At 36.4% G+C, this 27,020-nt stretch overlaps 2 protein-coding genes and 1 pseudogene across 2 annotated transcripts; 2 read left to right on the top strand and 1 right to left on the bottom strand.

Moving 5' to 3' along the window:
* Positions 1 to 6,259: 6,259 nt before the first annotated feature.
* LOC121790355 (copper transport protein ATX1-like) lies at positions 6,260 to 8,985 on the top strand. Its single transcript, XM_042188597.1, has 4 exons — positions 6,260 to 6,364; positions 7,598 to 7,625; positions 8,185 to 8,260; positions 8,529 to 8,985. Exons 2-4 carry the CDS (start codon positions 7,617 to 7,619, stop codon positions 8,774 to 8,776), a joined length of 333 nt encoding a protein of 110 aa, XP_042044531.1. The 5' UTR covers positions 6,260 to 6,364; positions 7,598 to 7,616; the 3' UTR covers positions 8,777 to 8,985.
* A 1,312-nt stretch (positions 8,986 to 10,297) lies between these two features.
* LOC121790353 lies at positions 10,298 to 12,079 on the bottom strand (annotated as a pseudogene).
* Positions 12,080 to 21,489: 9,410 nt separating this feature from the next.
* On the top strand, positions 21,490 to 26,629 carry LOC121790356 (the record flags this gene model as incomplete). Its single annotated transcript, XM_042188598.1, has 14 exons — positions 21,490 to 21,838; positions 22,367 to 22,527; positions 23,185 to 23,253; positions 23,338 to 23,496; positions 23,871 to 23,926; positions 23,995 to 24,055; positions 24,170 to 24,346; positions 24,795 to 24,863; positions 24,952 to 25,104; positions 25,382 to 25,448; positions 25,607 to 25,619; positions 25,712 to 25,948; positions 26,043 to 26,454; positions 26,529 to 26,629. Coding segments are annotated over exons 3-14 (1,563 nt in total), but the record flags the coding sequence as incomplete, so codon positions are not given.
* Positions 26,630 to 27,020: the final 391 nt, after the last annotated feature.

Genomic DNA, 27,020 nt, shown 5'->3' with positions numbered 1-27,020 from the left:
CTATCAAAAACTGGATCTCTCAAATGCCATCAATTCCATCTGCTCATGAAACTTCTTCTTGTTCCACTGCCGGCTGCTTTGCTTGAGCCCATATAGGCTTTTCTTTAACAAGCAAACCTTCTTTTCTTCTCCCGCTTCTCAAAACCCTTAGGCTGCATCATATAGATCGTTTCCTCTAGATCTCCATGCAAAAATGCTGTCTTCACATCAAGTTGATGCAGCTTCCCAGTTGAAATGAGCAGTCATGGCCAATAAAGATCGAATGGAAGTGTGCTTCACCACTGGAGAGAACACCTCTGTGTAGTCAATACCCTCTACTTGTGTGAATCCTCTAGCAACCAGCCTTGCCTTAAACCGTATGCTTTCAACTTCCCCCACCTCTACTTTCTTCTTAAACAGCCATTTGCAACTGATCAGCTTCTGAGTCCCTGGATCAGTCACCAAATCCAAGTCCCATTTTCAGCAAGGACTCTATTTCTTCTTCCATGGCCTTGATCCATTTCTGACTTTCCTTGCAACTCATGCTTCTTCATAGGTTGAGGGTTCTGAAAACATGAGTACTTCTGCTACACATAGAGCAAAGAAGCTCATGTCATAATCTGAGAATCTGCTAGGTAGGCCTGCATTTCTTCTTGGATTTCTTCTGGCCCCTTGAGCTGCAGCAGCTTGCTGCACTGGTGACTCCTGCTCACCTGTGTTCTGAGTATGTTGAGAGCTAGTTGCTCCACCTTCTTCTTGATTTCCTGTGATCACAACATCCTCATCAGTGTCTGTTCCAGCAGATTCTCCACCAAACTCAAGGTTTTGCATTTCAGAGCTACTGCCACCACCAGAGGCTTCCCATCATCTTTAAATGGCATCTCCTCTTCATTGAATGTCACATCTCTGCTCACAATGATATTTCTGCCTTCTCTATCCAAATTCCACAATCTGTATCCTTTTACCCCATCTTGGTATCCCAACAACACACATTCTTTGCCCTTGGCTCCAATTTACTCTGCTTAATGTGTGCATAAGCAGCACACCCAAACACCTTCAAGGCTGAGTAATCACCTAGGCTTCCATACCATCTTTGATCTGGGGTCTCATTGGATATAGCAGATGATGGACACTTATTGATCAGATTAGCTGCAGTAGAGACAGCCTCTGCCCAGAATCTCTTTGGCATTCCAGAGTAGAATAGCATGCACCTCACCCTTTCTAGCAATGTCCTATTCATTCTTTCTGCCAGCCCTTCTGTTGAGGATTTCTTGGCACGGTCCTATGCCTTCTTATCCCTTTCACCTTACAGAAACTATCAAACTCCGCAGACAGAAACTCCATGCCATTATCAGTCCTTAGATATTTAAGCACTGAGCCCTTTTCATTCTCATATCTAGCATGCCATTCTCTAAATTTTTCAAAAGCTTGGGACTTCTCTCTTAGAATGTAAATCCACACTTTTCTTGAGTAATCATCTATGATGGAGATGAAATACTTACCTCCACCTATGGATTCAGTTTGGGATGGCCCCCACAAGTCACTGTGGGCATACACAAATGGGGCTGATGAAGTGTGTTTCCCACCAGAAAATGGCAGCTTCTTTGCCTTTCCTAGAATGCAAGATTCACATTTCTTTAGGCTGTCTGATGCACTTAACTTCATCACTCCTTGTTTAGCCAGCTCTCTTATGCCTTTCTCACCCACATGTCCAAGCCTGGCATGCCATAGATGCAGGTCTTCTGTCTGGGCAAGATTCACAGCATCAACCACGGTTTCACCCAGCAAATAGTATAGGCTGTTCTTTCTCTGGGCCTCCATCACAATTCTGGTGCCTTTTGTTACTGTGAGGATCCCATCACCAGAGTTGAATCTGCACCCTTTTGACTCTAGCATTCCAAGAGATATTAAATTTCTCTTGATTTGAGGAATGAATCTGACTTCTGTGAGAGTCTTCATACTCCCATCCTTCATCCTCAATCTGATGTTCCCAATGCCCTTGACATTGCACACTTGATCATTTCCTAGCATCACTGATCCTTCCCAAGCTGATAATTCTTGGAACCAAGATTTGTGTGAGCAAATGTGGAAGGAGCACCCTGAATCCATGATCCAGCATTCTTCAATCTTGGCCCTGAGTGGATATTCAAAGCTTCATTATCTTCAACATCCTGAGCCAGATCAGCAGTCTCTATGTTCCCAGCCTTTTCTTGCTCTTGTTTCCTCTTCCAAGCAAAACAATGCTTCTTTAAATGGCCCGGTTTCTTACAGTAGTGACAGCTTCTCTTCTCCTTCCATACTCCACCTTCTTCCTTCTTCTGGAACTTCTTCTTGGAACCCCTTTTATTCTGATTATTTTTCACATGCAGACTCTCAGCTACTGGATCAGTTTGTTTGTTATTAGCCTTCTGCGATTCCTTCATCTTCAATGCAGAATGAATCTCTTCATAGGTGACCTTGGTTTCTCTTCCAAGAAGCACTGCATCCTTGAAGTGCTCATAACTTTTAGCAGGGAATTGAGCAACATCAATGCCTTATCCTCATCTTTAATGACCTCATCGATATTCTCAAGATCATCTATGCATTTCCCAAACTCCTCGAGCTGTTCAGAAATGCTCTTCCCATCTGAAAACTTGAAAGCAAGAAGCCTTTGCTTCAAATGTAACCGGTTCGCCAGAGACTTGGTCATGTACAATGACTCAAGTTTCCCCCATACTCCTGCAGCCGTCTCCTCCTTGGAAACTTCCCTTAGCACCCTGTCCGTGAGGTTCAAGATCAGGGTGCTATAAGCCTTATACTGCATATCTTGAAGCCTTTGCTTCTCCTTTTCATCAGCATCAGGTTTGCCTTCTTTAGCGTCACCTTCATTCTTCAAGATATCCCATAGGCCTTGCTGCATCAAGATGGCCTTCATCTTCAGCCTCCACAGCCCAAAATCGTTTCTCCCGGTGAACTTTTCCACCTCGAACTTGGCTGTAGACATTTCTCAAAACGAGCGGTGGGCAATCGCCAAGATCAGCTTATACAACGGAACCTCTAGACACGAACTCACCCAGAAACCAATCAATCGGCAAATCGTGGAAGTCTTCCCACAGACGGCGCCACTTGTTGGGTCGTGATACCGCCGATCTCACACACGCACGAACGAGGAAATAAAGCACGCAAACGATATAACGTGGTTCGGTGATAATCCACCTACGTCCACGGAGAAGATGACCGGAATCTTATTGATGGAACTCTCAATACAAGAACTTCACACTCACAATCTATCACTCTAAGCAAACGCTAGCTAGTGCAAGAATTCTCTTCTTATTGTGTGTGTAATCTGTGTTCTGCGTCTCTCACTACTGAGCTCTATCGAGCTATTTATACAAGATGCAATCAAGAAATAAAATCCAACTAACTCTATTTCCCAAAGTTAGTTATAACCGCTGCTCGGCTAAAACCGAACTGCCATTCTTGGTTAGCAACCGAACTGCATTTCTCGGCTATCAACCGAACTGCATTTCTCGGCTATCAACCGAACTGCCTTTCTCGGTTATCAACCGAACTGCCTTTCTCGGCTAGCTCAAAGCCGAGCTTTATTTCTTGATCTCTTCTCGGAGCTGCCGAGGCTCCACCACTCGATCACAACCGGACTCAAAGCCGAGCTTCATTTCCGAGCTCAGAAGCCGAGCTCCAGTAGTTTGCATGGACACACTTTCACAGAGATGGCCAATTAGTTTTCTTCCAAAAGTAAATTATATACATGAAGATTAATTTTTTTTAAATAATTATCTGAAACTTTTTTGTCCCTTTCATGTGAAAGATCGGAAAATAATGAACTAGCTAATGTATTCAAGATAACTAAGTAGGTTGGAAATTATATGATAAAATTAATATAATTACTAAAGGTTGAGATAAAAATTTAAAATTTAAATGTAATTTAGAGTAAATATAAAATTATTAAAAGTCGGGATATATTCGATCATTAACCCTTTTTTTAATCACGACGAACTTTGTGAGTCAGGGACTAGAAGGATTCTCAAGATCAGTGATCACCCAACTGATGTCAAATGTGAAGAGGCTAAATAGTTTTGGAATCAAGAAAATATTTGTGACAGGAATTGGACCCTTAGGTTGTTTGCCTCAAAGCACAGCCTCAAATTCATACCAAAATTGCAATGCAGCACTCAATAATTTCTCAATGTCACACAACCAATTGTTGGAGCAAAATATATTTCAATTGAACTCTGAGGCTGCTTCTCCTATCTTCACATATTTGGACCTCTACACTAGCTTCCTTTCTGCCTTGGGTACGAAATCTCGAATTTCCTGAAACGTCTTGACTGATAGTTCACGAGTTTGAATTTCACCTAACGCTTTTTTGGGTTTTTGTGGAATTTAATTAGGAGATGTGCCAAATAGATTGAAGCCATGTTGCAGTGGTGAGTGTGGAGGAGTTGACAAGAACGGGAAAAAGAAGTATGTGGTGTGCGGGGATCTTAGCCGTTCGATTTTCTGGGATTCGATCCATCCGTCTGATTCGGGTTGGGCTGCTGTTTTTTCTACTCTTAGGAAATCTATGCAAACTAATCTTGTTTGAATAATCACCTTTTTGTGTTAGTTTATACTACTATAGTTGATTGATTATGTTTCTATTGTGCTAAGACGACCTATGTCGAGTCTAAAATATTCCCTTCCGTCTTTATTCTTTTATTGAACTTTCTTTTTATGAGTGCATTTATGGACGCATGGTTAAATTGAAATTGCCAGTTCAACCTAAAATTGGACCGATGATTTCGATCATGGAATCATGATCATCTCTCACAGATTGAACAGAACTACTAGTTCTAATGGTTTGGTTTCGATTTCAGAATTTTTGGAATAGTTAATAATCAGCTTTGGCCCATAATCATGATAACTTGGGGAAAATTGTTAAAAACCCAGACAAAATTGCCTAAAATCATTGATTTTAGACTGGAATTGAAACTTTCGGTTACCAATTTAAACTCGAAACTGTGAATTTATTTGACTGACTAATTACACTTCCGCTTCTCTTAAACCGTATTTATCGATCAAATGAGAACAGAGAAAGATGATGGGCATCATAATAAAATAATATTTGTGTTGTGTTTTTTTTTTGTCAAAATAAAAGGTTGCTAGTTGAGTTGGATAGAACTTATTTTTTGACATTAGGGTAAGAGAGCAATCCCTGAAATCAACTAAATGAGGCCACCCAAAGCCCAATGGATAATGGAATTTGTTTTAATTTATACTGCTAAACTTTAAAGAAAAAGGCAATGAAGTTAGATCCAACATTCAAAGGGTCAAATTAAGATAGTATATTGAAATGGCCTTCCCCTAAAAAAGCTAACAAATTTTAAAAAAAAACATAAAGGTAGCAAATGAAATAAATGAAGATATCATAAGACTCGACACAACTAATCAAACAAACAGCGACTTTTGGCCATTTTATAGTAGTATTATTGAGTTGTCACAACTCGTTTATTAAATATTAACTAGTACAATTTGTACTACCATAACTAATCTTGAAAATTATGGATTACCTAGAATAATCGAGTAAGAATATTGACCTTTTGTCTAGAACGATTGAATTGAATTGTCAACCATCAAGTTAAGGATGAATTTAGCCAAATTAAGAAAGGGGGTAAATAGGGAGAACAAAACTACTGTATAAGTTTGAGAAATTTGAATCTTCGATATCAAGCCCTAATTTTTTTAGAAAATGTCATTTTTTATCTTATTTCACCAATTGTGCATTAAAATCTATATCCAACCAAAAATCCATATTATTATGGGACCAAACAAGTATTATTTTGATCATTTTATAGAATCATGCATGGATTGTTTTTCTTTTGTATTTAAGTTAAAAAGACACTAGCTAACATTATTTTGAGATGTCCGCATCAATTATAATTTATAAATATAAATTCTTGGTATGATATTATTAATATTTCCAATTCACTAGCTACCAATCAATTGCAATTACTTCTTCTGAACACAGACTTCCATAAGTACAATACTAGTATACATTTTCTAAATGATTAAAAAACCCAACAATTGATCATATAAAAATGATTTAGTGCAATAAGAATCATGTATCGATTGCTACCATTTTTTTAACCTTCCAAGTTAATAAAATGTACTACTCACTTATTACACGTGCATGTACTTCTTGAGCTTTGAAGTAGTACATCTTTGCAATTGTAGTACCATAGAATAAAGAGTATAGTATTTGGTAGTACTACTAATAATACTAACCCTAAAGAATAGAATGTGGTATTTTTAGGTCCACCTTAATCGAAAAAATATGCCTTCCTTCTACGATATGCCAAGAAATTTGGTTACCAATCCACAAATTTCCCATTTTCAACAACTTTAGGTACGTTAATTAGCTTTATTCATTTACTACCTTCTTATAATTAATAATGATGTGGTTTCCTTTAAATCGTAAAGGATTCTGTCCGCATCTTATTACATTCATCAATGCACTTGCTCGAGTGACGTGAGATACGAATACTTATTCTAGTATTCGTGTCTGAACATGATTAGTGGGTGCTTGAAAATATATTTTAAAAATGAATAATTATTTTAATAATATGGAACCTGAAGTATTTGATACGCATCGATTTTCCACAACGACATTCCATGATATTGAGTGATTAAGGATTTGAAAACCTTTGGAAAAAAGAAAAGCCATTGAATTGAATGTGTGGTTGGACCAATTTGAATCAAAATGATTCAAAATTGACTATATTTGGGGTATGAGTAGCTTGTGAATATGATATTGTTTTTGGAAAGGACCCAATAAATTTAGAGATATTTTATGTGATTTTTGGATAAAATGTAAAATACTGAATTTAGAAGTGCAATTTATTTATTGGTGTGTGTGGCGGCGGGGGATCTAGTTACTTTTCTATAATAAAATAAAATTTCTAGAACTTTCTAAACAAAGAACAAAATAAAACTAACTTTTAGATATATTGGCAAATTGACATTATGAGAAAATGAATTTATGTGCGGTGTAGCTAGTTATATTCCTATTTAAGCTATGATGTTTTTATTGATTTTTGGTTAATTTTAATGTGAAACTAAAATACAAAAAATTATACTAGTATATAAAAAAAATTTAGTAATGATTCCATAATAATTAAAATCAAAATTAATATAACAAAGTTAAATATGATCTAATAACAAATCGATATTGTTATGAATAAAATGTCATTGTTCTATTTTGAGTGTTAATCAAAACAACATTGATATATGACTGATTTTGTTGTCGCATTATATTTAATTTATTATATTAATTTTGATTCTAACCATTAGAGACAATTGCAAAAAATAGAAAAAATGATGCTATTATCTTGACACTGTCATACTCTTATCTAAATTTATTAAAATGGATTTTAAAATAATAAAATTAAAAATATCAGAAAAACAAATCCAGAATGAAAATCACCTGTCAAATCAGATTATTTTAAAATATTTATGTATTGTTTTAATAAATTTCTGCTCTATAAATATCAACAAACTCAGCGCCAAAGTCTCATCTCATCCCATCCCATTATCATAACCTTCTCTGACTTTTTTCCATCCCGCTTTCTTCATTGATCAGCTGCAAAACCTCAATCATCATGTCGCAGGTGAGTTTTTTTTTGCCTTATAATACTTCAATTTTCACCTAGAATTTAGTTGACAACTTGGTATCCTATGTTTGTGCACTTCTTTTGATTAGATTTTAATCTCATTTCGTCTGTCTTGCTTGATTGGTGGATTATTAAATTGATTGACTTTAATAAAAAAAATTGGAAAAGATTTGATCTTGGGAAATTACTGTATCTGGGGTTTTGCATCCTAAGCTAAAAGAATGCTGAAAAGCATCAATTTGGGGCCAAACATGCATTGGATCTGCTATTTGTGGAAAAATCATGTTGTTTCTTTGCAGTCAACTTTTCTTGATTTTGAATCTTGTTCTGATTATTTTGTTGATGCTTGCTGAAATTAGGTTATCAAATTATGAGCTAGATTGGTGAAACACTAAGTTCACATTTAAGTTTCTTGAATGTGGAGCTGAAGTTATCAAATTATGAGCTAGATTGGTGAAACACTAAGTTCACACTAGATTGGCAATAATCTTGTTCTTGATTTTGAATCTTGTTCTGATTATTTTGTTCACACTAAATTTACTTGATCCTATTGCAGACTGTGGAGCTGAAGGTTGGCATGTCATGCCAAGGCTGTGTGGGAGCTGTTAAGAGGGTTCTTGGAAAGTTGGATGGTTTGTCAACTTCTCTATACATCCATAGCTCTAAGATCATCATGTTTATGAATATGTTTTTTAGTCCAATACTTGGAAATTTATTTGTGCTTGTTTCAAGAATCAATATCATCAACTCTTCTCTTTCTGATTTGGGTTTTTTTTTCTGCATCCATGATTTTTTAGTTAGTATGCAGTTTTTGTACATTGAATATTATGCTTCATTAAGCAGCTTATGTTCTCTTGCAAGTATGGTATTGAGAGATGGAGTGTTATTTGAACAATACAGGTGTTGAGTCATACGACATTGATCTCGAGCAGCAGAAGGTGACTGTGAAAGGCAATGTCCAGCCGGATGTAGTTCTCCAGACTGTTTCAAAGACTGGTAAGGCGACTGCCTTCTGGGAAGCTCCACCAGCGGAGGCGCCAGCTGCCAAGGCAGCAGAGGCCGAGGCGCCAGCAGCTGAGGCACCAGTGGCTGAGGCACCAGTGGCTGAGCCAGAGATAAAGCCTTCGGAGACTGTTGCTGCAGCATAAATTTGTAACTCTGCCTTGCTAGATTTTTAAGTACTATATGGTAGCAAAGATATGGTCTGTTGTATTCGACATATGTAATCCCTAATAACTTCTTGCACACTGCTTCTGCTTCTGCTTCTGCTTCACCGTGTAATGTGCTTTTCCTTTGTGTATCACAAGAGAGATGTTTCTCTTTTATTTAAGAAATCGAAACAGTGGATTGTAAACAATGGTGATGCTGTTTCTTTAGTAGTATCAATTTATGCTCTTATAAGTTTATTGTATACACAGACAGGGTTTTGTTTTGATCAGGAACATCGTCAACAAGGTGATCCTAATCAGTAATGCAGACGAAGCAACATGCTCACATCGGGAAGCTGCTCAATCATGGCAGTTTTATAGTGTTTCACTTCAGGTACTCCCATCCCTGCTTCTGGATATCTGTTTCAGAGTTCACCTTAATGAGTTGTGTTACTCATCGACCAAGTATTCAGCGTATTTGCTGTGCTGATTCTCTGTAGAGAAACTTAGTCACCTGCCTAAAATGGAAGAGGTGGGATACCTCAGAGGCTATTTTATTTATAGGAGATTAAAGGACTTTATATCATGCTGGTTGTGTATAAATTCTACCTTAACGTGCTCGAATTTATCGCCACTGTTCAGCAGGAACGAGAAGAAGATGACGATGCTCTCGTCTGTTGGCTGGTACAGACTGAAAAGGCACATCATCAGTATACTCTCTTGAAGATTACTGGTATATATATATAGCTAGTTAGTCATCATATTGTTGCATCACACATTGAGCTTTCCACGTTCTGCAACGAGCCTTCCAGCTGCTAGACTCGTGCACCATCTGCTATGAAACTCGAATGGTGAAACGTTCCCTTTTTTTCCCAAACCAAAAACACATATAATATGTATCAATCCACCTGAATAGTTGATGCATTCTCGATCAAGTCTTGATCGCGCGCACTCAACAAGATCAATGGTCTCGATCAAGTCCTGATCTCCGGTATCTAACCTAAACGAGGCATACACCGTTGCGTCGGATCAATCTGTAAACAAAATCAGCAAACCAGAAATCCTTTCTTTCAGCTTCAGTCCAATACGTGAAATATTGTAACATGGCCCTATTAACGTGACAATTATTCCACATAAAAAGAAAGTAACCATTTTTAATTGAACGAAATTTACTATTTATGCCATCATAAATTTGTTCTATTTAGTCTCATTAACATAAAAGTGTTATCCGATCGAATATTGTTGATTTCGGATCGTCCAATAATTCATCGAAATCGCGAACAACACCAATTGATATTATAATTAGAAAAGAATAGTGGGCATCAATACATACTTAGAGCAAATCGCATGAAAAATATTATACATTTTGGCCAAAAAGTTCCATTTCATGAATGCAAACACTTGAAATAGATGGAACTCCATAAGATCAAAATTAAGAAGAATCAATAATAGGTGGTAGAAATATATATGATCAATGTCCAATACTAATGTTTTTTTTGTGTGTGTATTAATTGATTCTCATTAGTTTGTTTCTCTCCAAATCACCATAGGCATTGATCTTTCCCCGGCTATAGCTAAGCTAGCCGAAACACTTCTCTCGACCCGGACCGTATCCTCATTCCCATGCACCATTTCAAACTCACCCCACTTGTTCCACACCTCATGATCAAATCTCGGATCAGCAAACTGCGACGCATGCTTGTACAATGCACGACCACGATCAATCTCCCCGAGACTCTCCTCAACTTGCGTGTATCTCAAACACATGACCTTCACATCCTCGTCCGCAAGCTCTGATCCGTTGATGGCTTGCTCGAAGATCTCCCTAGTCTTTGTTATGCCATACATTTCAGCTGCCTTGATAATATATGTTTGTGTACATTCCCAATTTTTCTATATGCAAGACCATAGTCTTCCTCCATCTTTGCATATTCAAGATACAAAGGCTTCACTAATTCTGCAGGAGCATCTACAATAGCCCTCTCGAATATATCTCAACCTCGTTCCATCTTAATTCCTCTATATTTCTCATCAAATTTGGACAGATATGCAACAAATTTGAAAATATAGGTCACCCAAATATCCTTCACATGTGGGTACTTGAAGATTGTCACACCTCTCTCATAAACTTTAAATGACTCTTCAAAGTAGTTGTGTTCCTGGACAATGAATGAAACAATATTATAGTTAGTTATGTCTAGGTCTAGTTGGCAAATACTTCTCCTACTACTAAATCGAAAAAAAATAAAAAGTACTAAGTACTTACATTTCAAATCTACTATAAGAGAATTAATATCACAATAGTGGAGTACTACATTACTATAGAAACATGAGACCAAAACCAAAGATGTTATTTGGAAAAAATTGTACCTCTCCACTTGATCTGGGCAGATGGTTCGTAAGTAGCACGTTTCATGAGGTTGTGTGCGGTTTTGAATTTTTTGTGTCCGAGCTCCATCTCCGCCCATTCACACCAAACGTTAGCAAGATGATCAACAGCATTGTAATCAACCTGCACAGCCTTATCAAAAATGGCGCGGGCATTCGAGACATCTCCATGAGTCTCATACAATTTAGCAAATGCAACCCACAGAGTATGGGGTTTCCCCACAGCTTTGAAGGGGTCAACTGTCCTCACAGCTTCTGCGTAAGTCGAAATCTGTTTCGTCGGATTCCCTTGGAAATCCTAACTCTCTTATGCCACGCACGCACGCACATCGTGAGGGTTCTGCCTCAGTTGAACACTGTTAACTAACTCTGAACTCCTGTGAATCAGATGTTCATATCTCTCCAACAGCATATCCACATCATTTTCATCCTTGAACCAAAACCCTTGTTCATCATCATAATCCATATTCTTCATTTTGACAGACAACACAGTCTCCTCAAATTGCGAATATGCATCAAACACGACGCTGAAATCCCTCTCTGTGGTTACTGCCACCATCCCTTCCTCAAACACATCTCTTGCCTTGTCAAGAAGGCCTCTTTTGATGTAATAATCAGCCAAGCATGTCCAAAGACTGCCAACTTCAACTTGAGGGACCATGTTCCATCCTAAAACCAAACCAATCAATGATAGTCAGAGTGGCTCATGTGAGTTATATAGTGATTTAAGCTTGTTCTTCCACTGATGTGGAAATTGGAATAGTTAGATAGTACTCCTTCGGTCTCACTCAAGATGTTCATCTTTTCTTTTTAGTTTGTCTCATTCAAGATATACACTTTCTATTTAGAAATAAATCCATCTCATTCAAGATATACACTTTCTATTTAGAAATAAATCCATCTCTCACCTCTCATCGTTATAATGATAATGAGGCATGCATCTTCGTCAAGTTATTATCCAATAATTAGAATATATATATCAATCGGTCAAAACAAATGATAAGGCTCAGTATGGCAAGTGCTCAAGTCTTTTCATTTAATTAAATTAAATATAAATTATATCATCGATTTTCCAATACGTTTGAAAAGCCATGAGCTATTTTTAAGTCGGTTGTTTTATCACCTCTAATCTATATTGTCCATGATATGTTTATGCTTTTTGAAGTTTGTTTTAACTTGTCCTTTTAGGTCATCCTTACTATAATAACTTAAAAATACATTAATAATGACCTAAAAATGATTTATGTATGCTTGATTCTGCATTTTTTTTATTAAGAATAAGTTTTGTATAGATCAAAACCCTCTATATATATATACTCCCTTCGTCCCCAAAGAATATACATTTTGGATTCGCCACGAGTTTTAATGTAAAATTAGTAAAGTAAGAGAAAGATGTAGAGAGAAAAAGTAATTAAAGTATTGGTAGTGGGGAATGTGTCTCATCTCATTAGAGAGAAAAGAGTTTTCAAAATTGGAAAGTATATATATTCTTGTGGGACGGACTAAAAAAGAAAGAGTGCATATTCTTGTAGGACGGAGTGCGTATATTTTATCAGGTTAACCCGTAAATTAACATACTATTGTTTATTTGCGACAACTTATATGTGACATCAGATTACACACTATGTAGGGGTAATAAAAATCAGACATTTAATTACAGACCAAATTGGAAAGAGAGACATATCCATTTTATCTGTACACTAGACATTAGATTGGAATATTATATTACAGATCAAATAAGTGACTACGTCGCAAAATAAAGATCCTATTTGATTTATAAATTAGACATTAGACCAAATAATAAAGTCGACATTAGATTAGAGACCAATTAAATTGGAGAATTGTTTGGAGATCCTCCCAAACAGTCTACTTTGTTATGGCTGGTTTCTTAGCCTGGCCACACTCCGAGTCATTGGACCTCTCAACGAAACCACCAATAAATAAGATAACTTATCTAATAATACTATAGCTTGTTAAGAGAGATTGAGAGAGAGAGCAGGGCTAATGTGATGAACAAGATAGCATTAGAAGCCATCAATTCAAATCTTATTGTTTTAGCATTGAAAGCAGCTTCATTTTATTGAGGTGTTCACACTGTTTACTAAGATAATAACGTTGTACTATCGCCTTTGCAATTGCTTAATTATTCTCAGAAATGTCACAGTATCCTAAAAAATTATTTGTCTATAACCCCAGTTATTTGCATTTCTCAACCCTATTAACGATTTGTTATTTGACAAATTACGCAGTTTTAACATAAGTTTCTGTTTTAAACTATAAAATATATAGTGCATCAGCTCAATCTTGAGAAAATAAAATTGGTGGGGTAGGGATGGACATTTCGATATTACATAAATGCATGCACTCCTACAAGTAAAGGGGGTTCGGATGGTTATTGGTTGTGCTCGAAAGGTTATGAATCTATTTACAAGTCCAATCCCAATGTCTTGATTTCTAGTGGCAATACAGCGTGTGCCCATATATATTATATATATATATATATATAGGGTTGTGATCAATTGAGATTTTTTAGCCTAATTGAGAATTGAGATGCATTATAAGCCACTCATTTTTATTAAATGAGTGGTCCAGAATTTGCAACATGGAAAATATTTTTACATTAATTAATTGTGAAAGGGCATATTTGTAATTTCATCATATATTTTATTTAATAAATATTATTTTTTATTTTTTTAAAAAAAATTATTTTTTTTCGATTTTTTATTTTTTTTATTATTATTTTTTTGTCAACTACATATACAATTCATGTCAACTACACACATGTAATGTCAACTACATATACAATTCATGTCAACTACACACATATAATATCAACTACATATACAATTCATGTCAACTACACATATATAATGTCAATTATAAGCTGTTGACATTTGATGTGCAGAGCTATTGACATTTGATGTGCAGACTACACATCGTAGTTGACACAATGTCTCAGTAGTTGACATCGCGCGAAAATTTAAAAAAAATTTAAAAAAATTAAAAAAAAATTAAAAAAATTAAAAAAATTAAATTTTTTAGTTGTTGACATTTTAATACGAGTTGTTGACATTTGATATTCTGGCTATTGAAATGAAATGACGATAATACCCCTTAGTTGACATAATCTACTTGCAGTTGACATTTCAAAATGAGTGGCTGAAAATGCATCTCAATTCTCAATTAAGCTAAAAAATCTCAACCTAACAAGACCCTATATATATATATATATATATAGGGTCATGTTAAAGTCCTTTGCTATGCTTAGATTTAAGTTCCAATTTGATTTGGATGGTTGGATCTGATAGATGAACGACGCTGATTTAAGCAATTCTTAACCATTCCGTAGTTCATTATTTCGTTTAATTCGTTCATTACGAGGGTGAAATAGTAATTTTAAGTTCTAAAATCTGCAAAAAATGAGGAGCCGCGATTTTAGCGGGATACCCCCACTACTTTCCATCTACCGCCTCATTCATCAGAACCCGTATTTACTCCCGCTTCTCTCTCCAAAGCGTCTTCTCAAATTCTCTCAAATTCAATTCAACTAGCAAACCCTAGCCGCCTACGTCATTGTATTCGACGGTAAACTGAAATTCAAGCCGTTTTACAGTCGATTTGCAGGCTTCGGTTCTGAGTTTTAAGGAGAGGTAGGGTTTTCCGATTGTTAATTTCGTTTTTCAATAACCCTTTCTTCAAGATTCGCCAGTAACCCAACACCCACACCACCATTCAGCCAATTACCACCAATCCGACGTATTTGTTACTGAAATCAATCTCCGTTGTTGTGTGGTTGGATTCTTTCGCAGATCTTAAAATGACGAAAAGAGGACGTCCAACTAATTCACAGCAATTCCAGCAAGAGGGTGAGCTTTTGTCCGTAGGTTCGATTCGAATTGCTTTGTATGTTTGGTTTGTAAACCCACATGGGTTAACATAATTTGTACATTATTTGCATAATTGTGTGAATTAAATTAACTACTGTATCCAGTAGTCGTAAATTCAGAATCTGGTTGTTCGTTGTAGGTGGGGTTTTAGATTGGGAAAGAGTAGATTGTCAATCTGTTTGTTCATTACTTGGTATAATATCTTCATTATTTGATTATGTGATTGCATTATTTGGATGGTTAAGTGGTTACATGTATATATATCATGTATGCTGCAGCATGCTTGTGTTATGATTGCATTATTCCACTATGTGATTGCATTATTTGCTGATGTGATTGCATTATTTGAAAATGTGATTGCATTATTATGTTGGATCCTGTTGTAAATCTGTTTGTTCATTACTTGGTATAATATCTTCATTATTTGATTATGTGATTGCATTATTTGGATGGTTAAGTGGTTACATGTATATATATCTTGTATGCTGCAACATGCTTGTGTTATGATTGCATTATTTCACTATGTGATTGCATTATTTCACTATGTGATTGCATTATTTGCTGATGTGATTGCATTATTTGAAAATGTGATTGCATTATGTAGGATCCTGTTTTAAATTGTCAAACATTAACTGGAATATGTGTTTGTAAATTACACTATATAGTCGGTGCAGTATGTGTACATGTTGAAGCATGATTTTATTTTACGCATGAATTAATGTTCGTTTGGCAGATTTGTTTCTACTATATACCTCTGTTTGTTATTCTATGTATTGCACGTTTAATGATGCAAGTTGGTGCTGCTCGACAGGGACAAAGCAGTTGAGGAGCAACATAGAAGATGCAGTGGATGATCTACTGCCAGTTGGAATAGCCCAGAAATTCCGCGAACAAATTACGGAAGCTTCAACCAGCTCTGCCCAAAATGACTGTGAAGACAAGAAGAACAAAGGCCGGAGGGAGGACTATTTGTACTGTCGTCGAACACCTGCAGAGTTCTTGTCCTGCTTGAAGAATTTTACGCCGCAGCAAAAGGAATCTGTTGCCGAACTAGGATTTCAATCTATCCTGTGTTTCGATGCCATGAAGCCGTCACGGAACTTGTACATGAGTCTAAGAGTTAATGCAATATTTGTACATTATTTAGCTATATCTATGCATTATTTATCCTGTTTTATGCATCATTAGACTGATGTTGTATATGAGTCTAAGAATGAATGCAATATTTGTATGTTCATTACTTGAGTGATTCTGTACATTATTTGGCTATTTGAATGCATTATTTATTCTGTTTTAAGCATCACGTGGTTGTTGTTGTACATACTACATCCTAGCTCCTAGGCTTGTTAAACCCTTAGGGAAAACAAGAAACGTGCGCTAAACATCGAAACACAGTACAACTTAAATGAAACGGGGCAAGATTAAGGTTCATTACATATCACAAATAATGCATTACAGAAGCTAAAACTACGCATTACATTACATAATATGTACATTATGTATATCTGTTTTAAAAAATGCCTACGCGCTATGCACGTGCAACCCAGACGAATTACTGCAGCTCGTGTATTCGGACAACGTTTTTTAGATTTAGAACATACCACACCCTAGCCCCTAGGCTTGTTAAACCCTTAGGGAAAACAAGAAACTTGAGCCAAACATCGAACCACGGTACAACTTACATGAAACGGGGCAAGATAAAGGTTCATTACGTATCACAAATAATGCATTACAGAAGCTAAAACTACGCATTACATTACATAATATGTACATTATGTATATCAGTTATGCATTATTTGTTTTACTTTATTCATTATTTTCTATTTTCATGCATTATTTCGTGTACATCATATGATTAAATATGTACATTATTGGCCATTCTTAGTGCATTATGTTTACCGTTTTGGAAAATAATATACTTTACTGGAAATATGATTTGCTTAATAATTAACAACCATGCAGTACACCTACACGCAAGGTACGAGATTCAATACAAACCAAGCACAGTAACAATGTTTTGCAATCATCGCGCGTGATTCGGTTCTGCATTATTTGTTTTACTGTGTTCATTATTTTCCATTTGTCATGCATTATGTCGTGTACAACATTTGATTAAATATGTACAGTATTGGATCTACTGCCTGTTGGACTTGCCCATAAACATGAAACTTGCATCATATTTCTGATGAAACAGTAAAGACTCAGTACAACATGAAAAACGATTTTGCTGATCTACACAGATTATGTAATGCGACTGAGAACAGACGCACACCAACATGAAAAACGATCTCGATGCTCTACACTGATTATGTATGACGACTGATATTCAATTACAAAATGAAATCGTCGAAAATACTAAACATGAGCGAGAAGTGGGTGAATAACCTTCTTCCATTGATTATCGAGCAATCGTGCACAATCTACATTTGTCTGCGTTTGATTCACAAAGCACCGGCGTGAACAATCTACAATCTATAATCGTGAACTGCCAATTGCTCGAACTGAAATTATCAAAATTAAAATCGGTGTGCTGGAGAAAGAAATCAGCGAGAAATTGGGAAGAAATCATTTGTTGAAACTGCATACGGCCTAAAAGGAGTAATTCATGGATAATTCCATAACTAACAAATTTGGTTAATCCCTATTTCACCCTCAAGCGTTGAAAATTAATTTTTTTTGATAATTTCAGTTTAAAATTTAAGCCATTAGATGCATTGAAATCCATGGATGAGATTAAGAAGGAGATTGGATTTAATAGGTGAAAAGGATTTGAGCACAATCCTATATATATATATATATAAAATGTTGTAGAAATAGATAGAAACAACACAACTTATTTGTGAATTCGTGATACACAATTCACAAATGCCAGGTCCTTGACATTTGTGAGTGGCCTCAGTATTTCATGCAACATATCATTTGCGATAGATTCTAGCGCCATTTAAAGCTGGGGTGAGGGAATTTAGAATTTATTACATACTTATTTAATTTATAATTTAGACAGGTGATTATTTAATTTGTAGTAATAGATTGGGACAATTTATTACATACTCAAATAATGCAAACACATCTCATATATACATTAACATGATTAATTTGTTATTATTAACTATTATACATTTTGTGAGCTCATTGTTTTGTCAAAACAAATGATAATGCTCAGTAAGTATTGCAAGTGCTCAAGCGTCTCTTTTCATTTAATTAAACTAAATAGATTGTGTCAACAAACAATGCAATGCATTTTGTGCAAGTAAATTTAATCTCCATCACGTTACGGTCTCTTCTCAGCCAATCTCTTTCAAAGCTTCATCATATATGTGGCATTTGAGATATATAATGTCTCATTTCGTCGTTTTCATATGTCTGTAATTATAAGTTCTATTTTTTCATTCTATATAAATGCACTAGATTCTACTAAATTATTATACTCACTTAATCAGGTTTCATTAAATAAAATAATGCATAAAAGTGATACTCATGATCTACTAGTGTTTTGCACGTCTATTTTAAGTAATTGGTTAAATAAAACACAAATTTGATCTAATTTGTGTTTTTCATTCTATATAAATGCAATCAGATTCTACTAAATCATTATACTCTCCTAATCCGGTTTCATTAAAAAATTAATGCATAAAAGTGATACTCATGATCTACTAGCTTTTTGCACGTTTAAATTATATAAATGGTTAAATAAAACACAAATTTGATCTAATATGTGTTTTTCATTCTATATAAATACACCAGATTCTACTAAATCATTATGCTCACCTAATCAGGTTTCATTAAAAAAATAATGCATAAAAATGATACTCTACTAGCACTAAAGTATCGATATATGTCCATAATAATATGTTTGAAGCCACACATATAAGTAACAACCAAATCATCAATTAAGACACGAGATTCTTGAAACTTACAATCAGTAAAAAGACTAATGAAAATGAACGCACCATGAAATTCTAGTCTTGGAATTGAAGTCTCCGATTCCAATTCTGTTGTTCGGCATTACAAAAATAGGTGGATTTGGAATTAGAATTGTTGATTTGGAATTGAATTCCAATTCAACTATTCTAATTCCATAGATTAGCAAAAGAATTGTAAATCAATTGCATGAAAAATCGGGTTAAAATTAAAAAAGACGCGGACCTTTTTTCGGGTCAATAATGAAACGGGTCACATATAAAACAGGTAAAAAAAGCCCTAGCCGCTTTCTCTCTCCCTCTCTTTTCGCGTTCCCTGTTTTTCTCTCCTTCCCTCTCTGGCGAGCCGCGATTCTTTTGGAAGAGATGTTGAATTATTTCGCAGGCATTTCGATACAACTGTGCCCTAGCCGCTTCTCTACGATTGATTGATGATAATCTGGTACTCAAATTTTTTACCATGAGTTTCGTGTTTGATGGAAAGCCAAAGTGAAATTCTAATTTTTTTTTGTTCAACTTTTGAATTTAACCGGTTCTTTCAACAAATTTGTAGTTAATTTGTGTTTGATATTCATTTTTTTTACATGAGGGGCTTTGTATTCAGTATCCCAATTTAGTTAATTTTCACCATATAATGCAGTTTATGTTGTGAGCAATATGTGAGAGGGGAATGGTAACTGGACGAGTGTAGATGCAGGTTCAATCCATGTTAGTTTATGGGTGAATGATACACTACACATTCAAATAGTAAGAGCATCTGTAACGCAAGGGGCCGGGCCGCATCTCGCGAGTCCCGGCCCGTCCCGAGCGTTGCACGGAGGAGAGTCACTGCCAAGGCCCGTCCCGGGGCCGCGTTCCTGGCCTGTCGCGCGTCCCGCGTCCCGGCCTGGGACGGCGTTGCACGGTGACGGGCCGCAACTGTAGAGTCCCGGCCCAGCGTTACACGCTCCTCGGGCCGGGCCGCAACCAATTTTTTTTTTTTAAATTCAAAATTTTTTTCTATAAATACTACTCCATTTTCATACACATTCAACTTCATATTCAACTTCAAATCTCTTCTTAGAATTCGAAAAAATGCCTCCACGTCAAAGAATATTCGAAGATCAAATGTCCCGGTCGTTAGCAGAGGCGCTACCGGCAATCCAAGAAGAAATCAACCAATTTCCAGCGTTTTTTATTTTACGAGTTAAATAGGTTGGAGTTGTGAATAATGTCATTTATTAGTTGCGGCCCGGGCCGCAACCTGCAGGGTTATAGCAGTTGGGGCCTGGGCCGCAACTGTAGAGGAATGATGACGTGGAGGGGACTTGGGGTCAGAAATGGGGACGGGATTAATGATGCCCTAAGAGGCAGCTAGCTAGAAATGGAGATTGAAGAAAGAGGCAGCTATCTAGCAGAATAGTAGGTCTTGATTATGATAGGTGAATGATACACTACACATTGTAACACATATTCATATATATAAAGTAGGAGTAGTATCTATGTATGTAAGTACGCATGTAGTATCTTTATGACTACATGAAATATCATTATATCCGCAACTAAAAGTTCTATTTTTTTCATTTTGTGTAATGAACCATGTACTCCGCTAAATGTCTAAATCATTATACTCACGTTTCATTGAAAAACTAGCACTCCCAACTAATCTATATAAAAATGAGACATACATTGTATTATACACATTTAGATTATGTAAATTGTTAAATAAAACACAAACTATTATCTAATTTATTAATATATGTTAAATGCAACAAAAGAATCGATACATGCATGTCCATAACAATATGTTCGAAGCCATACACATAATTGATAAATAAATAATCAATTAGGACAGATTTTTGAAATTGTGACGACCCAAAGGAAAAAGAAAATGCTACCTATTGGTATAATAATTACCAGAAGAGAGGTTTATCTTCTTTGGAGAAGACAAAGTGGAAGTCGCCAATCCGACCACAGTTGAAGAGGTAGCCATTGTTGGTGCTACCATTTCTCTTTCTCACTGTGTGTGACTGACGACCCCAGCGATGGCGTCGCGATTCGGGAGTCAGAGAGCGGTGTTGTCGGGCAACGAGAATGAAGGAGAGGAAGAGAATCGGCGGTGTAGGGATTCCAGATTGGATTTAGAAGAGAGAATTGACGATTTGCCAGTTTCAAAACGTAAATACTAGTAGTAATAAATTTTAAAATCTGTTGTAAATACTATTAGTAATAAATTTTAGTCCATGCTACGGTAAGTGAGACATGTTAATTAGTTGTTAAATAAAGAAAGAAAAAAGTAAGTTAATTAGTGGTTAAATAAAGAAAGAAAAAAGTAGTAAGAGATTATTGTTAATTAGTGCCGCATCAACATTCAACATGTTAAGTAGTTGTCAATATATCAATCTTTTTGGTATTTTACGTATTTGGCTTATTAATGTATCTTTTAGATTATTGTATCTTTGGAGAGAGAAGTACAAAACGTTAATACTCATAAATAAAATAAAACAGAGTACACGATATAAAGAAAACCAAAAATCCCCTCTCATAAAATAAACTACTACTCCATAAAACACAATACACAACATATAAACCCTAAAAGAGTAAAATTATTTAGCAACAATCTAAAATAAAATTAAAAACCCATAATTATAAGATTTAAAACATTAAAAGCCCAACATAGAGTAATACACTACGCCTCCACGTCTCCTCTTCCCCCTTGCCGCCGCTGCGCTCACCTGTTCACCCACAGCCTTGCCCCGCCTCTCCACCGCCTGCTTCGTCACTCACCTGTTCACCACAGCCGTCCCGGCAGTTCATAATTTGGTTTGACACAAATTTCTTCACCTCCAAGATTCAATTTTTTGTTGCCGTCGTCGCGATTATTGGAGGTCAGCACAGCCGTTTCTTCTTCTCGCCCTTCTCTCTCTATGTTTTACTTTTGCAGACTCAATGTTTTATAATTGTTCCAAAACTTATTGGGAAGCTAGTATTTCATTGGACCAATATACTTCTAATAGTGTTTGCCATCAATGAGTTTCCCACATTGGGCCTTTCATATGAAGCCCGAGAAAATAAACACGACGCTCTTTGCGCGCGAAATAACTGCCAACGCCGCCCTACTGCCCCCGCCGCATCTCCCATCTCGCATGCGGCGGCTTATACTTCTTTTCCCTCTTCCAATCCACCATTGATATAGAAATTCAAGCTTGGATCTCGAAAGTCCAAACCCAATTATTGTGAAAATAAGGTTGGAAATCCTTCTGATTTTCCAGCACCCTACAGTTGAAATTGTGTCTCAAGTAGAAGAATTTCATCCTAGGTTGAGCAATTGAAATTGGGATTTTGTTTTTTTATTTTCATATATAAGCATGCATTTGTGCTAATTCATATGTTTTGTCATAAATGGGCGCTCTCAGCTCGACTAGCGCCATCCTCTCAGCTCGACGTGTGCCATCGGTCCCCCACCAAGTCTCCGGTGAGCCTTGGGAGCAAAGCTTTCAGTCAACAGGCCACATTTTCGGCGCGATTCGGGAGCTCCACTGTCGGCAGCGGTTCCTCGTTGAATAACTGAAGAACGGTGAGTACAATGTCAAGTAATAGTTGTGCAATTTATTGAATTTAGTGTGCCCTGTATGTGTTGGCTCTAAAATGCGGTGTTGCTGTTTGGGATTGAAGCTAGGGTTCTACAATTCTATTGTGGGGCCTACAAATTCTAGTGAATTTTAGTCTGCCAAGATCAATTTGCCTCCATAAATTTTCTCATTATTATGTGTTTTTGCTGCATATGATTTTGTGGGATTATACCTGAGATCCATGACATACTGCTATTTTTTAGTCTGTCAATTCAGTGGCACTAATAGATTTGCCGGAATCGTTCTCATTGATATTTGATATATACAGTTTCTATACATTTGAATCATTATTTTTTACAATTGATGCCTAGATGTTTAAGTTTCTTTCTTCTTTAACTAGATTTGTAAGATTATCTAAGTGATTGTACTGTATGAACCCCTCAAGGTTACTGAATTCCCTAATTTAACAGACATTATGCTACTGAAATAAGGAGAAGAGACAGAGTTGCATAAATGTTTGTGTGACTATGTGAGTTCTTTAACCATGGGAAAACTAATGAACTAGTAGCCCTCACAAATAATGTCACCGATGAGTGATGGCAATGACTTAAGAATGAAATTAGGTTGTTTCCTGTTTGTAATTGAGAAATTGTTTTGTGCAGGATATATTGCGATGGCTGATGATTTCGATCCATTTGATGATATCTTTGGTGACGGGCCAGTGAAGAATGGTAAGATTTTGAGTATTTTTGGTCTCCTGTTTCAAAATGTGTCTTGTTATGCAATGTTATTGATGATGTTGCATGCCTAAGCAGCTAGGGCAGCAGGTAAGTTTCGGCCCAAGCCAAAGGTCCAACCACAGAAGAAGGTCTCAGCAAAAAGTTCGGTTGCTTCCTCACAGGCAGTCCAAACTGTTCATTCTGCACCACATGACTCAAGTGAACCTATCCACACTGTGAAGCCGCTGGAGCAAAGTTAGTAATTTCATGGTTGTTTGCACATTAGTTATTTTGGTTACAAATCTTTTTTTTGAACAGTACCAAAAGTCATCTGCCTTTCAATTGTTTATCAAAAACATAGATGGATACTAGTACGATTTCGTTTTGAATCTTCTGCCTAATGACAACACAATGGCATGCCAAATCATTGATTTTGTACCTAGTAGTTGAGTCATTCTATTACGAATGTAGAGCAATTAGAGAACGGTTAGCATTATTTTGGTTGAGTTTAACAATATTTAATCACCTAAAAATGTGTTTGAAGAGTGGCAAATGAATCTTGTTGTGCAGTTTTATTATTAAGGATAGATTGATATTCAAGTATTGATTTTTCCTATATGTGATTTCAGGTTTAGATGTTGTGCCAAATGACAAGCCCGACTTTGATGCTGTGTCAGTAGAAGAGGTGAGTACTTTAGTTCTATTTCAGGATCATTCTTTTAGTCCGCTGATGCAAATATTTCCTTCGCTTAGAATCCTGATGTATTAATTGGGTCTGAAGCTTATGCTGATTCTCTTCATCACTCTGATATCGGTAAGAGAATACTCTATAGTGTGATTGCCCTCTATTTACCGGTTATTTTTTCCCTAAGCTCATCTTAGCTATCAATTTGGCTACTAATACCAGCTACTTTACTTTACCTCACAGGATGCACCATCCCTTCTTCAAAGGAAGTAGCTTCTAATTCCCCCAACGATGAGAATATAGGAGGAAGGGTAGGGACTCAGGTTTTTTCATCCATTGACAACTCTACAAATACATGTAAGACGGCTGAGGTTACTAAAGATTCTGACCTGGCATCAAGAGTAGATGCCTTAGGTGCTGGTGAGCCTATAGTTTTAAGTGCTGATGCATATAATGACATGAATATTACTTGATAGATACACTTGCTCTGCGCATTTGTGACAATTACCTATTGGCTTGTTTAATGATGATGATATTCCTGGCTAGAATGTTTCCAATTAAATCATTCTTTTACAATTGGTGCCTAGATATTTATCTTTCTTTCTTAGTATTTAACTAGAGTTGTAAGATTACTTAAGTGATTATACTTTAGGAACTCCTTAAGGTTACTGAATGCCCTAATTTAACAGTAAGTATGCTACTGAAATAAGGAGAAGAGATAGAATTGCATAAATGTGATTTTGTGAGTTCTTTAATCATGGGAAAACTAATGGACTTGTAACCCTCACATATAATGTCACTGATAACAATGGCTCAAGAACGAAATTAGGTTGCTTCCTCTTTGTAATTAAGAAATTGTTTTATGCAGGACATGTTGCAACGGATGATGCTTTCGATCCATTTGATGATATCTTTGATAATGAACCAGTAAAGAATGGTAAGCGGCTGGGGGGGGGGGTTTGAGTTCATGTTTCAAAATGTGTTTTGTTATGCAATGTCATTAATGATGTTGCATGCCTAAGCAGCTAGGGTAGCAGGAAAGTTTCGGCCGAAGCCAAAGTTCCAACCACAGAAGAAGGTCTCAGCAAAAAGTTTGGTTGCTTCCTCAAAGGAAGTCCAATCTGTTAATTCTGCACCACATGACTCAAGTGAACCTATTGTTAAGCCGCTGGAGCAGAGTTAGTATTTTCATGGTTGTTTGCACAGTAGTTATTTTGGTAACATATCTTATTTTAACAGTACCAAAAGTTATTTGCCTTTCAATTATTTTTTCTTATTTTCAACAGTACCAAAAGTTATTTGCCCTTTCAATATTTTATTGGAAAGATATATGGGACATATTAAGAGAACTCTATAGTTTGATTGCCCTTTATTTGTCCAGTTAATGTTTCCCTAAGCTCACCTTAGCTATCAATTAGGCCTACTAATACCAATTACTTAATTTACCTCACACAGAATGCACCATCCCTTCTTCAAAGGAAGTAGCTTCTAATGCCCCAAACACTGAGAATATAGAGGAAGGGTAGGGACTCAAGTTTCTTCATCCATTGACGACTCTACAAATACCTTTTATGTGGCTGATGCTACTAAAGAGTCTGATCAGGCAGCAGAAGCAGATGCCTTAGGTGCTGGTGAGCCTCTAGTTTCAAGTGCTGATGTATATAATGACATGGATGGCAGACGAGTAATAGAGGTAAAGGGCCAGTTTTTATGTGTTTGTGTTGTTTCTCAACCATTGACTTAAACATGCATTCACTGAGTTTGAGCTCCAATTATCAATTTCAGGAGATGGATGTCATGGATTCTGTAATGCCGGAATTAAACTCACTTCAACAAGATTCTGCAGAAAATAATTCGATTCCTACATCTCAAAACGGCGATGCTGTTGATCTTTCATCTCCGGGATTCACTGATACTTTTCCCACCAAATCAACATCTGAACTTTCTTTGGATGAAGAGTCTATAAATCTGATGGAGGTGCCTAAATCAGACTCGTGTATCCATGTGGAGGATTTGCCTGAAGTTCCTCTAAACTAGTAAGTTATTTGTTCTATAAGTTGTTCTGCTTGAACAGCTATTTGCAGCTTAACTTATGTTGTGTTTTCCATGCTATTAGGCTTCTCGTCGAGCAAAGACCGGAAAGCGTAAACCCAGTGCTGCATCAGATAAGCAGCAAGCTTCAACATTAAGTGAGGAGACTGGAGCAGCTGGTAGATCAGTACGCTCAAAGAAAAGGGATACGAGTGTCAGTAAATTAGTGGACGAGGAAGGAGATGAAACCCTTTCCAGTGGGCAGGTCTTTGAAGAGCATCCTTTCAGTTCTGCAATAGATGAACAAAACATAAATGGTGAGCAACCTCAAGTGGAAAATGGATCACAAAAGAAAAACTCGAAGCGGAAGTTGAAGAAAACTGAGAATGACAAAGAAAAACCACCTAGAAAGAGCAAGAAGGCAAAAGAGGCACCAGAACAGGAGACATGCACAAAGCCGAAAAAGTTCTCTCACTCTACTAGGCGGAGACGAATTTGTAAGTTGTCTGGTACTGATCTGTATTTAGTTTGATTCCGGATTAATATACTGACGAGAAACATTTCAATGTAGTGGATAAGAATTTGCTCAACATTCCTGAAGAAGAATTTAACCCTAGAGAGCTGTCTTTTAGGAATTTGATTCTCCTTGCAGAGTACAAAGAGAAGCAGATGGTATGTGTAGTATGCATTAAATTTGTTTTATCGATAGCCTAAAGCTTGCAACTACTAATGGATGTAAAAATTTTCAGTGAAATGTAATTTCAAGTTTACATTGTTACTTCTCCAGTTTTTTTGATACAACCATTTGATCATTCAAATTATGCAGAAACAACGGGACAGGCAGCAGCACCTGCAACACACCAGAGGTAGTATCATCTCTTTGGTTACAGTAAAATATAGTCATGTTAGAAATGGTGAATTTTGGCATGCCTGAGTGAGTGAGAATGACTAGTTTAATCATTTGAATTATACTAGAAATCTAGAATTACTCTTGACAATATAATGCCTTATGTTATGTGGATGCAACATAAGGTTCTGGGTGTTTTGTTGCTTTTGCAGTACT

This window comes from Salvia splendens, unplaced genomic scaffold (genome assembly GCF_004379255.2).
Source record: "Salvia splendens isolate huo1 unplaced genomic scaffold, SspV2 ctg488, whole genome shotgun sequence".
Taxonomy (NCBI): Eukaryota; Viridiplantae; Streptophyta; class Magnoliopsida; order Lamiales; family Lamiaceae; genus Salvia; species Salvia splendens.
The sequence above is the reverse complement of the archived record's forward strand: the minus strand, read 5'-3'. Positions and strand labels throughout refer to the sequence as shown.

Coding starts and splice junctions, on each gene's coding strand:
- LOC121790355 (XM_042188597.1), top strand. Junction 8,261..8,528: donor GGTTCTTGGAAAGTTGGATG/GTTTGTCAACTT, acceptor TGAACAATACAG/GTGTTGAGTCATACGACATT.